The sequence below is a fragment of the Cryptomeria japonica genome, chromosome 7 (assembly GCF_030272615.1).
Source record: "Cryptomeria japonica chromosome 7, Sugi_1.0, whole genome shotgun sequence".
Taxonomy (NCBI): domain Eukaryota; kingdom Viridiplantae; phylum Streptophyta; class Pinopsida; order Cupressales; family Cupressaceae; genus Cryptomeria; species Cryptomeria japonica.
The window spans coordinates 4,273,517-4,289,321 of NC_081411.1; the positions used below are offsets into that span (position 1 = coordinate 4,273,517).

Below are 15,805 nucleotides of genomic sequence, written 5' to 3' on the forward strand. Positions count from 1 at the left end.
ATTAATGTGAGCTAAATACCCATCCCAATTCATTATGTTATATTTTCACTTGATTATAAAATTCATATAGCTACCCTGACGACCATTTTGTGTCCCAAACCCCAATGAAAGCCACTCCCCCAAGATCGCACCTAGGAATCCTAGGAATACCAAGGACCAATCGGGAAATCACAAGATGGTAAACTACAAAATACCATAGCAAGGCATGACTCTCTTGCTAGAAAAAGATAACACACATTAAGATAATAAGGTAGGCTAGGAATCACCATCTAGCTTCCAAAACATACAAGGTTGGAATGTTAATCCAATAAGGAGCAACATGGAAAAACATTAAAGAAACCATAAACTCTTCCCCCGAAAGCCTCTAGAACCAAAAACATAAAGATTTAACTATTTTGGTTTCTAGTAAGGGAATTAACAATAATATTTATTTGTGTATTTTAAAGAGTAATTGAATTAACAAAGTAAAGTAAAATATTGTAACGTTATATCAATTAAAATAGTGTGGTTCAAAGATTTAGATTATTTTTATAAAACTTTTGATTATTTATTTTAATTATGACGGAATTAGTTACTTATTAATTTAATTTTATCATGCTCATGGAAATTAATTCAAAAAGGAAAATATTTTAATTTAAAATTTCATTTGGGAGTTACAAAAAATAAATTAGATAATGAAATTAATTATTTAGATTCTTTGCATGCAATTAATTGTGGGAGTTACAATTTGTAAAAGAGGGTTATTTACTTGCTTCCTGTAAAGTTTTTCTCTGCAGATGTATTCTCTAGTTAGGGGGGTTTCAAGAGGAAATTTTGGAAAAATCTATTTTGAAAAGAAAATAAAATTGGAGAAACAATGTAATTTTGGTTGGGGGATTTGCTGGGGATTTAGTGAAGAAATCTGATAGATTTCTGGTTGAAGCTTTCTAGATCTATGTATCTTGCGTAACTGATTGACAACCTAGGATTACCATTGAAATATTTGCTTCCTCCTCTGAGTTGATTTTTCAGATAGCGAGAGGAGGTAGGTTTCTAGTTCTTCTCTTTCATTGCACGTCAAAATTTCTTCTTAAATTCAAAAGAAAAATCAATTGAGTTGTTTTTACTGAGGTGAGAAAATAAAAAAAAAGGGCATTGTTTTTTATTTATAGATTTTAGTATTTATTTTGGGGGTTTATTTTTATTCCTAGAAAAAGTATTGTTTCCTAAATTTTGGGTTGTGAAAAGATTATAGTTTATTTCATTATGTGAAAATTGTCTATATAAATATAAAAAAAATTATGTGCTTGTTTTAATTTGTTGTTTATTGAGAGTAATACTTTATATTTGCCTTGGGCTCAGTGTTTATGCCTTTGTTGTGGGGACAGTCCATAGATTGTGGGAAGGCTCTACCCACGATCCATGGGGAGCCTCAACCCATAGGCTTTAAGGATGCTCTCCCCATGACTGTCAAGAATCCACTGCCTATGACGTGGGGGTGGCTCTCTCATAGTCATGGGAGAGTCACACCTGACAGGCACGGGTGCGGGCCTGCATGCCTTCAAATTATCATCAACCTTGGGTATTTGTTCTTTCGAATTAATAAATTATATATATATGTATATATAAAATTTTGTGTGTTGCTTAAAATTTTCAATCTACAGTAATATAGGAAGTTCTTTTCTGAGCAAGTTGGAGGATTTATGTATATATATATATATATATATATATATATATATATATATATATATATATATATATTAGTTAGTCATATAATTGCAGTTTGTACATATAATTTCTATGGATTGGTTAATTCTTCAATTATTTCATTGCTAATCAGATCATGGAATTCTTAAATGTTGAATATTAAAACATTTGATCTTTTATTAATATGGAATTATTAGGAATGAAATGCGGTTAAAGGATTTAAGTCAAGATATTGGATGTTATTGATTAATAAGAACCTTTGATGTTATATTAAGATTTAGATTCTTATATTGATTGGCATAAAGAGTCTTGGTCTACCATTAACCTTGGATTAATGGAATCAATGATGTTTTTTCGTAACACTATGATTGTGGTCGTGTTACTTAATATGATTGAATCTTCTATTCTTGGTTTGGTGTGACTTTTTCTTATTTTTGATACTTACCTATACTTGTGGGGGATTAATACGATGAGAAGTTCTATGTTTTTGGTTCTAGAGGCTTTAGGGGGGAGACTTTATGGTTTCTTTAATGTTTTGTCATGCTACTCCTTGTTGGATTAACGTTGCAGCCTTGTATGTTTTGGAAGCTAGATGGTGATTCTTATCCTACCTTGGTATCTTCATATGTGTTATATATTTCTAGCAAGAGAGTCATTCCTTTCTATGGTATTTCTTTATTTACCACCTTGTGATCTACGGATTGGTCCCTCGTATTGATGGGATTCCTAGTTGCAATCTTGGGGGAGTGGCTTTCATTGGGGGCCGAGACCCAAAGTGGTCACCATGGTAACTCAATGAAAGTTTATAATCAAGTGAAAACATAACATAATGAATTGGGATGGGAAGTTATCTCACATTAATAAATATTATTTTTTGTTGCCTCTCTTATGCTCAGGTGCTTGTTTAGGGTTGAGGGAAGTGGAGAAGGACCTGGAATGGCATCCACCAATCTTTTCCTTTTGAAAGGTTAGTGTGGTCCACTAGTGTTTGTATGGGGACCGAGGTTTGGGAGAGGTCACCAAGGTAACCCAGGATGGGGGTCGAGACCTAGTGAAGACCTACCAGGGTAACTCATGACAACCTAGTGATGACACTCTTCCCAAATGCATACCTAGTGGTAAATTATGTTTGTTTTCCTCTTGTGTTTTTCTTTAAGCCTCTGGAAGTTGGTTGATTTACTTTTGTATCTCTTGTGATGTTACTCTTGTGAGCCTCATGAATTCTCTATCTAGTTGAATATCTTGTGAGCATCTTCTACATACAGTCTTACTGCTTCTCTTGTGAGTACCCCTGTATGTGTTACTTTTTCCTTGTGGATTTGGCTAACACCTCCTAGCACGGGGGGTGGACCTTATGGTACCACATGGTTAGGTGGAGTTCTATTCACACCCATTTGGATTTGGCTCATCTTGGTTCATGTTTTAAAAGGCATGTGAGAAGATTGAAGACTATTTTGTACCAGATTTGTGTATTCATCCCATCTTGGGACTCTTGGAGATTGTATCTTTATGGATCCATTGTAATGTATTTGATGTTCATATGTATATACTCAAGAAATGTAATATATATCTTGTACCTATGTAAAGGAACAATGTTGTGATTTTTATAGAAGTTCCTTGTTTGGGTTCGTTGGATGATGTTCAACCTTGAGTTGCATCGTTCTGGGGCCTTGAGGACAAATGCTAGAAGTATTAATTGTCTATCTTTATTTATCTTGTTGAATGTATCTCTTTGCATGTATATAATGTTATAAAAGAAAAATTATTCGCATTTTCATTGTCTTTTTTTGTGTTAGTCATCCTGGCCTCATGGTGGAGCATGAAAAATTCTCTCATAATATGTATACTTAGCATGCTCCACATTGCCTTCATTATAGTTCCATTCCTCCTTGCTGGCCATCCTAACTTCTTTTTTCCTTCCTCCTTGCTATGTTGAACACTCATTTGACATGCATATTATTTTTTTTCATGTATCCATATACTATTTTAGATTTGAAACATCTAGAGCCAACCTATTTTACTAACCCTTGAACCAGAAATAAATCAAAATTTATTCTATGCAAGGAGAAAAATGATGATGATAAACTATTGTAAAACCTCAAAGATCCAACCACAAACAATCCTAGTCCCATAATAAAACATTGACCATACATATGAAGATACCTAAGATCATGTAAATCAACAAATAAAACAATATTACCATTCACATGTTAAGTAGGGTTTGATCTCCATTATCTCCTATATCCATTGATCTTTCTTGATATATTTGCTCTCAAATTTTATATGTGTACAAGAGCTCAACAAAGAATGGGATGTGGTTGTGAATTCGCTTGATCATAAGAAGGCTTTATTGCATATGTCATTCCTTTATTAGGGTTAAGAAGGATGAAAGAATCCTCTTATATAGAAGACACTTTAGAAAATAGAGGGATAACGTTAAGAGGTGAAAAGATAAATGGTCAGCTAGGATTAAAGGGTAGGTAGAAGGAATAATAAAATAATAATGGGGTAGGTAGAAGAAAACTAAGAGATAAATGACATGTGTCATTAAAGGAAAAAGATAAAGAATTAATTAAATAAATAAAGATGTATTTAATAAATAGAGAAAGTGGAACTAATTAAATTAAATATAGTATTTATTTAATTTAGGGAAAAGGACAATTTAAATAAATAAAAATATTTATTTAAATGAGGAAAGGCTTAGAAAAGGATAAATGAATTAATTAAATAAATAAGAATTTATTTAATTAATAGAAAACTTAAGACAAAATAATTAAATAAATACAAATATTTGTTTAATTGGGGTGGGACAATTTTACCTGTCTACATATTCAACACCTTATCAACATCAGAGCTAGAATGGCTGGAGTGATTCCCCAAATAAAAAATACTTCCCATTAACAATACCATGCAATATCAAATCTAACAATATTAAAATAATGTAACCAATGCAAGTAAATATAACTATACAAAAGTTAGCCATGTGCTTACTATAAGAGTGGTAAATAGTGATGTCCAAACTTGTTTAAATTCTAATAAATTAGAATGATGGATATTAACAATTTTTAAAACAATATTGAGATTGGAAATTGGGTCCATAACTATTGTAGGAATGCATCCACTATGATATAAGGATACCATCTTACCATAACCAAACCAACTCATGCTTTCTTGGAAATCAATCATCCCATATTGCTCATGATATGTTGCCCTATCATACAATATAGTTTTACCTTATAATCTTTAAATGGAAACACCATGCCTTCTCAACTCGTGATGATATTCTCTACATAGTCATAGCCCTAACTAGTCAATTCTCCTTCACTACTAATCCAAGGTAGACCACACCTTCTATAGATGACTTAACTTTCAAGAAGGTTGTAGTTGCTACTAATTGAAACTCTATAGAAAAGTATTTTCATATCACATGTTCACGCAAACGGTGACCATTCATTCTACTTCCATGATGTTCAAAATTTGGGATGTCTCATTCTTCATGAATCCTCCACTTTTATTATAGCTTGAAACCCACAACATCATACCAAGTCTAGGAACATAATATCGAATATCAAAATGACACCCATTTTCCTTTCCTTTATCTAGAATAAAATCTTGTGTGTTGACTATTTCCCCTTGGTCTTCAAGGGTGGTGAGTGACAAATTAGTGAATGCTTCCAATTTCCTTTGATGTCCATGTTCCCTTCTCTTAGATATATCATATGTGAGCCAAAATTCTCCTTTTCATAACTATAAACTAACCCATCAACAAGCTCATTGATCTTGAAGAAGAAGAATTTGAACGTTTACTCATCAACCTTTATGTAGAAAGCATGTAAGATCATGTATTTTACTTCCTTCATGTGTGTTATTATAGAAAAGGAAAAAGAATTATAAATAGTGTGGCCCATTTTGGGAAACTCTCCAACATGTTGTAGATATTCATCAATTATCCCATGAAGCTCACACTTGCTCATGATCAACCTTAACCATTGTTTTTGTGTTGTATAGGGGATTGAAAATATACTTAAGTAATGGTGAGAGTAGTGACATAAAACAATATAGTCTCCCAGATCAGACACCATTACATGTGGGTAAAAGTATAAAAATGAATCACACTTTTTGCGAACTTAATAGAACAAGTGAATTTAAACATCTCTAACAAAAAATCATTCTTGGTTAAACATATGACTAACTATAGTCATTGTAGATAAGTTAGATATATCCACAACCTTTTCAACTAAAATTATTCAATAAATTCACATGTAGCACCATTTTTAAGCCAATTTATCAAAAAGATAAAAAATATTAAAAAAAATTGTGTTACAACTACTTCTACTCTTATAAATAATAGTTTGTTTTCAAATATAAAAATACCCTTTTATAGATCTATAAGTATAATTTTTAAAATATATATGTTTTTAGTATTTTATTATTATTCATATTTTATTTTTTATCTTGATTAAAATTAAGTTATCAACACAAAAATATAAGGTTGGCTATCATATTAGGAAAACATATTAAAATAAATTTTTAAAATTTTAAAAAAATAAGATGCACTAGATAAAATATTGTATACCAGGATGGTATAGGTTTCTTTCTATTTTATATAAATATTTAACATGAAATATGACATCCTTATCAAAATTAGGAAAAAATATATCCATGCACTAAAGTTTGATGAAGTCAAGGTCAGGGGCTCCATGATGGACAATCCAACCTTGTATCCTCAACTAATTGATACACATTTATAGAATAATATACAAGCAACATAGAAAGAGAGATGCATACAAAGACAAAAGACACAATATTTATCCTAAAAAATCTCTCAAAGGGAAGTGAAAAAAAAAAAACATCGTGAAAAGATTCATCCTCATTATACTAGATCTTAGAATTTATCAAATCTACCACTAGGGCTTCTAACGTACTAGGTCGTAGCCTAGGATCACAATAATCTCATACACAATCATAAAATCATAACATCACCTCTTGAAACATATCTAGCTCCTCCAAAACCCTCACTACTAGGCCTTCTAGACACTGACACTACTTTTGACTTTGTCAACACATTACTATCTTCGTGTTGCGGATCTCCTCTGCAATCTTTCCTATCTTGCAACAATTACAAGTCTTTCTTATATACCCATTGTGCGCCTTAAGACTATCCACATTGGCCAATTGTCAGCCCTAGGCACTAGTCCTTGTGTAACATGTAGTTTGCCACCCTTGTTCATAACTTGTTTGTTAATATCACAAGCCTTTTCATATAAAAAAAGAGCAAAGTTAAGATGCATTTCATAAATTAAAGAGTAAAGTTCTATCAATTACCAAATCAAGTCTATAGGTAGAATTAAAATAAATGGTCATAGATTTCATCCTAATTGTAAAACTCTAACCTTGCTTAGTTAGAAGAAAATATTCTAATTATGAGGCAAATGACTATTCGAAATACTTTGTTTTAAAACATTAAATGTATTATATTTAGCATCTAGATCAATTGTTCAACACTCAACAATTATATAATCAAGCACCCTTATCTTCCTATCTACTTTCATAAAATAACATGGATTAATTGCTCTATATTTTAATGCTTGACTTTACTTAATTAATCGATATAAAATCTATTACTTATGATGTATTTAAGATAAATTAAATTTCATTTCTTTTACATAAATGAAATGTACAATAAATTTTAAATTACAAATTCAAAAATTTCTGAATAAAAACACATAAAAATGTGTAAACTATCATCAATTTTAAAACACCCATCAACACTGATAAGAAAATATTAAATTCTACTTTCTCAATGTTGATTTCCTTACATGTACTATCAAACCTCAAAGAATTTGATAAAGCAAAAATGTCAAAAGAGTTTCAACCCCCAATGTGAACTGCAATGTCTATCCAGCGGACAACAACCAAATTAATCAAAATCACTCCTCAATACTTCCGCTTTCGCTTGATCACATCATATGCCGCCAACATTGATAACATACTTTCTCTGTATAATCTGTCAACAATTATTTGCAATACGTTTAATGCTTTCCCTTCTTCAATTTTGCTGATGGTGACCATAAACCCCTTCTGTATATTGACCCCACTTAGGCTAACAATACTATCATGCAAAGTGAGTAAACCTGTAACCATCCACTCCCCTTTATTTGGAAAGATATGCGGAGTGCTGTGATTTTTATGGGTGAGATCAGGGTCTTTTAAAGATGTTACCAGAAAAGCATATATAGTGATTTCACTGAATGAACTTGCCATCTCTAGCGTAGACTCTCCTCTCTTTACCTCAGCAACTGCTTTGGCATCGATCAATCCACAAAACATGTCTACATTCAAATTGCGTTTCGCTTCAGGTACTGCCTTCCCTATTAAAACCGTATACTCTGACGGCAGCTTCTGAAACATTTATGATATCATTGTAAAGTGACTGAACGTTAAATAATTAATAAAAATATTAGCAATACAAAACATCACAAATTTCTAAGTACAAGTTAAAATTTGTAAATCCATTATTTACTCTCCAGAAAAAAATCATCGAATTCACTTCTCACAATAAATTAAGTTGCTTTCCGCACAAAATCAGTTGTTTGCGTTTAGAGGAAGTAAACCTTACCCTCAGCCCACAAATGCAATTCCATAAACTTGGATCTCCACGTTTAGGCACTTGAATTACCAGACTTTTCAATCCTTGCAACTCTTCAAGACCTTCTATACACTGCAGCTGATGACATTCGCCAATATCGATACGCTCCAGTTTACAGCTGACTTGAAGCCCTGCTACAGAAGATAACCCTGATATTGTTTCCAATTTGGGACATTTATACACTTCCAGATTATTCAGTCTATGTAGCTTCTTTAAGTCCATTTCTTTGAGATTTTCCATCCAAAAAACTTGCAATGATCGAAGTGTGGGACACATCTCTCCACTAATTACCAACTTCTATATATTATCAAGACCTTGAGTATGTATAGTTTCAAGGCTATTCATGTGGCTGCTGAAATTCAGAATCCCACTTGAAGAGATGCCGCACCCGAACAAATACAATACTCTAAGATTACAAAGATGTTGAAGTGATTGGAGGAGGGATGTTATATCAGTGTTCTTCAAGGAGTCTGCTATGTGTAATTCTTCTAAATGATTGAACTTTTCTATTAAATCTGGAATATTTTGCAACGAGGGAGATCCTGTAATGGACAGTATTCTCAACTCAAAGTTGGGCTGGCATAAACAATTAATTTCACAAATTTGAATTAGTTCTCAGTAGAAAACAATCTCTACCGAACTAGTATTGTAAAAACGTATGCTCTGCCTTGTGGGAAACTCAATTTCCAACAAAAAATAGCTAAATACCTCGGTATTAGTCTGCATCTGCTGCTGAAACGTGCTCCACAATTCTTCGACGTTCGAAACAGCTAAATAGAGCAATTTTTGGAGAGGAATCCATGAAGGAATTCTTGTTGAGATGCTCTCGTCATCACCAAATTCAAGCCACAGGAGTTCAGTATCAGTAGAGTCATTTGAACTACCTATAAAATAAGTAATTTCAGTTTCAAGAGAGTAGTCCTGGACCGAATGGAAACACCTGCATCTTTGGTTTGCTAGGATTTTCTTAAATCCTCTTGCTTGCTGCATATAAAAGGATCAGCAGTAAAATGTGACCTTAGCTAAGAAAAAAATAAATAAAACAACATAAATTGTAATGTTGTTTGAAAAGATTTATTATATTTTTATTGTCAAGAATGTAAATAAGAAGCACACCATGGATCTAAGAAGCTATGGTTTCCACAGCCGAGCAGGCCCCAGGTTTGTAGAATTTTGCAGCTAATCCTGCAAAATAGAGAAAAGATCTAGCTAGAAAATAAAAAGCAAAACTTGTAGAAGAAAAATCAGAAGAACAAATGAAAGCAATAAAATCATTTTCATTATATCAAATCTGTATGATTACAAATGATATATAGATCACAAGAGCAGAAATTATGCATGAGATGCATGAAATTTCTGAAGATCAATAATTAACTGCATAAATATTGAAATGGAACTGAAGTAGGCAGAGGAAGTTAAAAATCTATAACTCTTTTGTTAGCTTATGCATGAGCAAGAGTCTCTCCATGAAATACGGAGATAGTAGACTCCAAAGTTGCGTTAACACCCCCCCTTAAGCCTAACTAAGGAGAGATATGAGAAATATGGGTCTTGGCAGCAAAGCTTGATTAAGAACCCACTTACAAAGAAGAAAGGAGAAAACCCAATTGAGAGAAACTCTTGACCATTATTCGAACTATTGAAAAAAGCTGCAATTATCGATGAAGAAGAACTGCAAATGAATCCACATTGCAACAAGATTGTATCAAAATCATAGAAACCACTGCATGAGTACCTCTGGGATACTTTGAAAATGCAATTGTACATATTCTGTATTGCTCAAATGGATGAACAGACAGGTACATGGTCTCTGAATACAGAAACTGACCATCTGAAGATAGGAAGATATGAATCTGCAGAAATGTGCTTCAAGCTAAAGAACTGCAAAGATGACCTCTGGTTGGGATGATGCCATTGTATATCAATTGCTCAATAATGTCCCACTAGAAAGGTCCTGGAATCTCATGTAGTCAGGAACCCTACTAGAAAGAATCTCTAGGAGCAAACTAAATTGCAACATTGGAATCTCATGTAGACAAGAATTTATAACAAAAGAACATTTTTGGCTATCAATTGGAGGAAGAGTGCATAGCAACTTTAATCTTCTATTTTATTAAAAGAAACCTAGACTAAATGCATCAAGCAAAACCCCATATAAACTTTCTAAAAGTTTAATTTTTACAAAGCCCCAAAATTTCCAGATCTTCATCATGTGGTGCTTGCAAAGCACGTACAATTTTAAAGAATCAATATAGGAAAAAAAAGCAAAGAGCATGCAAAAATTAGGGAAATAATATGCATGCATCTAGAAATAGACGTCAGTTTCCATGGTGATGCTAATCTTCAGAAATCTGTCTGCAAATAATCTGTCTAGCTTCTTCTTCCTAGCAATCTGGCTCTAATACCATGTAGAATTTTGCAGCTAATCCTGCAAAATAGAGAAAAGATCTAGCTAGAAAATAAAAAGCAAAACTTGCAGAAGAAAAATCAGAAGAACAAATGAAAGCAATAAAATTATTTTCATTATATCAAATCTGTATGATTACAAATGATAAATAGATCACAAGAGCAGAAATTATGCATGAGATGCATAAAATTTTTGAAGATCAAAACTGCATAAATATTGAAATGGAATTGAAGTAGGCAGAGGAAGTTAAAAATCTATAACTCCTTTGTTAGCTTATGCATGAGCAAGAGTCTCTCCGTGAAATATGGAGATAGCAGACTCCAAAGTTGCGCTAACAAGGTCATCTGCCAACTGTCTTCCCAGATCACGGAGGTGATCGTGCATTAGAAACTCATCGTCCTTGCCCAGTTCAAGTAGGCACTTCTCTTGCAGGGTTTGAATGGCAAGTTCAGCGCTCCAACCCGCCACTTTCCAGATTGACATGGCCACATTTTTTACTAGATATCTTATTTCTTTATTGAAGAAACAAGCAATATCTAAAAATATCTGTTTCTCCAGACTGTCCAGACCATCAAAGCTGATTTTAAGGCTTTGCATTATATCCATGGGCTGGACATTCTTAAATTTTTCCAATTCAAACTCCCAATAATACTTATCCATACCATAAAGATGGGCTCCCAGAACTTTGAGTGAGAGCGGTAAGCCTCCACAGAACTCTACGAAGCTCTCAACCAATTTCTCATATGCATTGGGTACATCCTGTCTGCCGAAGGCATGGCTAGAGAAGAGATTTTTAGCATCCTCCCAATTCATTCCCTTCATCCTATAATGGATATCTGCACCTATTAACACACTCTGGTCACGGGTTGTAATAATTACTAGGCTACCAGAGCTTAGCATACTTGCAGATAGCAGGGTATCCAACTAGTCTTGATGATCGATATCATCGAGGACAATAAGAAAATGCAAATGCTTTGCCCTTCCCGAACGGTGCTTCAGTTGTCCTTTTCCTTCAGCAGTGTCACCAAACTTTCTATTTTCATGAAAGAGATCTTTCAAGAGCTTACTTTGCAAGGAATGTAAATCATGTCTAGCATGTGATTCTCTAACATTAGACAGAAAGCATGATGCATCGTACTCGGAACACTTATTGTTAAATAAATATTTTGCCAGGGTGGTCTTGCCAACCCCCCAAAGACCAAAGATCCCTACAATAGTGACCTTGCCACTCCCTGTCTTTGAACAAGTCATTTCAAATTCGTGGACGAGTTGAGGAAGTCCAACTGGATATTTGCCAACATCTAATGGGGTCCTCTTTTTCTTTTCCTGTAGGACACGGGATACAATCTCTTCACACAAATTGCTGCAAACCAAATTGTAGAATCTCTTTAGAAAATCTCTACTATGATAAATTGAATGTCATTTACTTGAGAAAAATGGAAAACATGATGAATCACAATCAATACAAATTGCATAGCGGTTAGCTTACTCTTTATGTTCGCTTTGTTCATAACCAGATATGTTTGAAGCAGATTCAAGGGACCTTTTCCATTTATTAAGCTAATCAAGATTCCTTCCTTTCCTTTGATGATCAGAAAGTACCGCAGCAATATGTGACTTGTCATTCTGGATGTGGCGTAGCTCCCATGGCTAGATATGGTAGAAGACAGAAATAAAGAGGGCGTTAGGTTGTTGTTGTAACATAAGAACCAGCTCGTCTAAACACCATGAGGATTCTGCATATTCTTTTGAAAAAGCGGCTATTTGAACCACAGATGAGCATATTGTTGGAAGTTGAAGTCCAACGAACTCCTTTCCCGTTTGCCGCCAAAACTCTTGGCTATTCATATTCTTCCTGGAAGCTCTTTAAGAGCTGATTGTAATTCATTTTTTGAAGTTGATTGCTAGAGCTGATTGTAGCTGTGTAGATGTAAACCAGATTGGTGAATAATATAGTGATTCCCCTACTTCAAGTGTAGATGTAGGCAATTGCCAAACCACAATAAATCTGTGTGTTCTTGTTGTTTGTGTTGTGTATATTCAATTGGGTTTATTTGTTGTTTTCAATTCGATTTCTTCATTCTAACAATTGGTATCAGAGCGAGGTTAGATCGCTGTTTAGATTTTGGTGTTTGAATTTCCAGAATCATGGAATAATCAAAGATAGAGAAGTTCTCCGGTCAGAGCTTCGGATTATGGAAAGTGCAGATGGAGTCTTTGCTGATAAAGCAAGACCTTTCAATCGTGCTTGAAGGGATAGCAAAGAAACCAGCTGGGATGGCTGATGAAGATTTTGTAAAATTGGACAAGAAGGCGAGAGTGACAATTTTTCTCTCATTGTCCAATAATGTTCTCTTCAATGTCACGGGTGACGTAACAACAAAAGAAGTATGGGATAGACTTTCAGCCATGTATGAAATGGCTTCAACTGCAAATAAAGTTTTTATTATGAAGCGCTTGTACAAACTGAAAATGAAGGAAGGTTGTGCTATGACAAACCACATCAATGAATTTAATACATTGATTAGTCAAGCGACTTCGGTGGGGATGACACAAGATGATAAAAGCAAGGCTGTTTTGTTATTGTGTTCTTTACCAAACAGTTGGAATGGTGTTGTAACAACAGTTAGCACATCTATATCTAGTAAAAATAAATTAGTTTTTAATGATGTAGTAGCTACTCTTCTCAGCGAGGATTTGAGAAGAAAGAATGATGAATCTTCATCTGATGAAGCTTTAAAGGTGGTCAGTACCGATAATAGAGGTAGAAGTCATAACAGAGGCAGAAATAATTACCATAGACATTCAAAATCAGCAAAGAGATCGAAGTCTAGAAACAGAAATGGTGAATGTTGGTTTTGTGGCAAAGTGGGTCATGTGAAAAAGGATTGCAGAAATTTCAAAAGAGCATAAGAGAGAGTGTGGGACAGCGAAGCAAATACCATTTATGATAAAGATGGCAGCGTCTTAATCCTTTCAACAACTGACACTACTTTGGATTCATGGGTGCTTGATTCCAATGCCTCCTATCATGCTACCTCATGTCTTGAAGCATTCATCAACTACCATGAAGGGCAATTTGGCAATGTTTTTTTAGGAGATAACAAAGCTTGTGAAATTACAGGCAAAGGGGATGTATTGCTGCCATTAGAAGGTGGTAAAACATGGCTGCTCAAAGATGTTCACCATGTCCCAAAATTGAAGCAGAATTTGATATCTGTTGGAGAGCTCTTTGGTCAAGGTCTAAATGTCAATCTTTTTCTGGATACATGGAAAGTAACACATGGTACCATGCTGATTGCAAATGGTAATAAAGTGGGAAATCTTTATATTTTTAAGACTCATGGTGAAGTGGGATCTGCAATGGTGATTGAGGACAGCAAAGCAGATCTTTGGCATCAAAGACTTGGGAACATTAGCAAGAAAGGTCTCCATGTTATGCATACAAGAAATCAGCTATCGGGCCTCATGCTTGTGGACTTAGCCTTTTGTGAACATTTCCTCTATGGCAAACAAAAGAGAGTCAGTTTTTTGAAAGGTGGGCATGACACAAAGACAACACCGCTAGAATAGAGTCTTCCCCTTCTATCTCTTCACGGCCTAGAAACACCCGGCACCCTCTTTCCTGAAGAAGATTATCAAGTTGTTTAACAAGGGTTTGTTTGGCATCAGAGCCTCGGTGGCTGATGAATGCATCATATACTTTACAAGCTGAGGAGGAGGAAGCCATGCTAACTGTATAAATCTTTCTAAAATAGAGTAGCCTGGGTTTGATGAAAGGGTGTAACACAACTAATATTTATAGGGAAATTTAGGTAAATGCTTGTCAACAACATGGAAATGTTTACCAAGTAGGTCAATATCATTTTCCCACATTGGGGCCAACTGCAAAATAATTGCACCATTTCAAGATTTCTTCCAATTGTTAGCAACACATCATCTCGGTAGCATCTCGACATTTAAAAAAGAAAAGATCATCAATAATTCCAATCTTTGTAATTGTGTCTAAATTAAGATCATCGAACAGACATTGAACAACTCAATAAGAGATTGACAAAAACTATATTGCCAATTTTACATTTTATTCTCTCTTTGGAAGTTTCTTTTTCAATGATAGTAATAAAAGTTTATGTATTGGAGTATGAGTAGAACACTATTATTTGTTAGTATTTGAAGGATGAGTTTTATCTTTTGTATCTGGGAGGGTTTGACAAAGATTCCTAGCATAAATAGAGGTTTAATTATTGTTTTATTCAAAGGGTTAATATAATATATATATTTTTAATTATTATATTGTTAAATAATTATAAAGTTTTGGTTATTTGGGTCAAATATGTAGTGCAAGTTGTAGTAAAAGTTGAATAAATTGGTCTTCTTAGTAGCAAATACATTCTCATTAACTTCATTGTGCCATGAGAAGCTTATGAATAGGTCAAATATTTATACCAAAATCCATTATTGTTCAAGTTAATCATTATTAATGTATATGATAGTTGAATATGCATGAGTTTTAATCTCAAAGATGTCAATATTTGAATTTTTATTAGTAAATCTATGACACATCCATTTCCATTAAAATGCTCCATCAAACAAGAATGTCCTTTATCATCTTTTTTATGTCTTGTTTCTTATTAAGATAAGATGGTTTTTTGACAACGCCCAATCCTTAGAACAAAACATGAAGGTTATGAAAGGAGTAACCAAAAAGAAGTAGAACTAACAAAAGAACAAAACAATCGCAACAACAAAAAAGGAGGGCAATAGTCGAACCAAGAGGAAATACCCCATAAACAATATGAAAAACCTAAACAAATCAATGTAAATCTGATTTGGGACCAGATTTCACCCCAAGAGGATAACTTGAGAAGGAAATACCTTTAAAAAGAATGAAAATAGGTTATATCACCCTTGAGTAAAGCACCCTCAAGACAAAGGTTGTTTTAGATATCACAACCAACATTGGCTCTCTCTTTGTAACTAGATATGCCTACTCACTCTCCCTTATTGCCAATAAATTTTTGATTATCTCACAATTCTGCTAAGCATTTTTAGGAGGGTGAATA

The 15,805-nt window shown here is 33.8% G+C and overlaps 1 protein-coding gene across 1 annotated transcript; it reads right to left on the reverse strand.

Annotated features, from left to right (window-relative positions):
- Positions 1-11,015: 11,015 nt before the first annotated feature.
- Positions 11,016-11,564, reverse strand: LOC131030823 (disease resistance protein L6-like). Its single transcript, XM_057961738.1, has one exon. It carries the CDS (start codon positions 11,562-11,564, stop codon positions 11,016-11,018), a length of 549 nt encoding a protein of 182 aa, XP_057817721.1.
- Between the last annotated feature and the right edge of the window lie 4,241 nt (positions 11,565-15,805).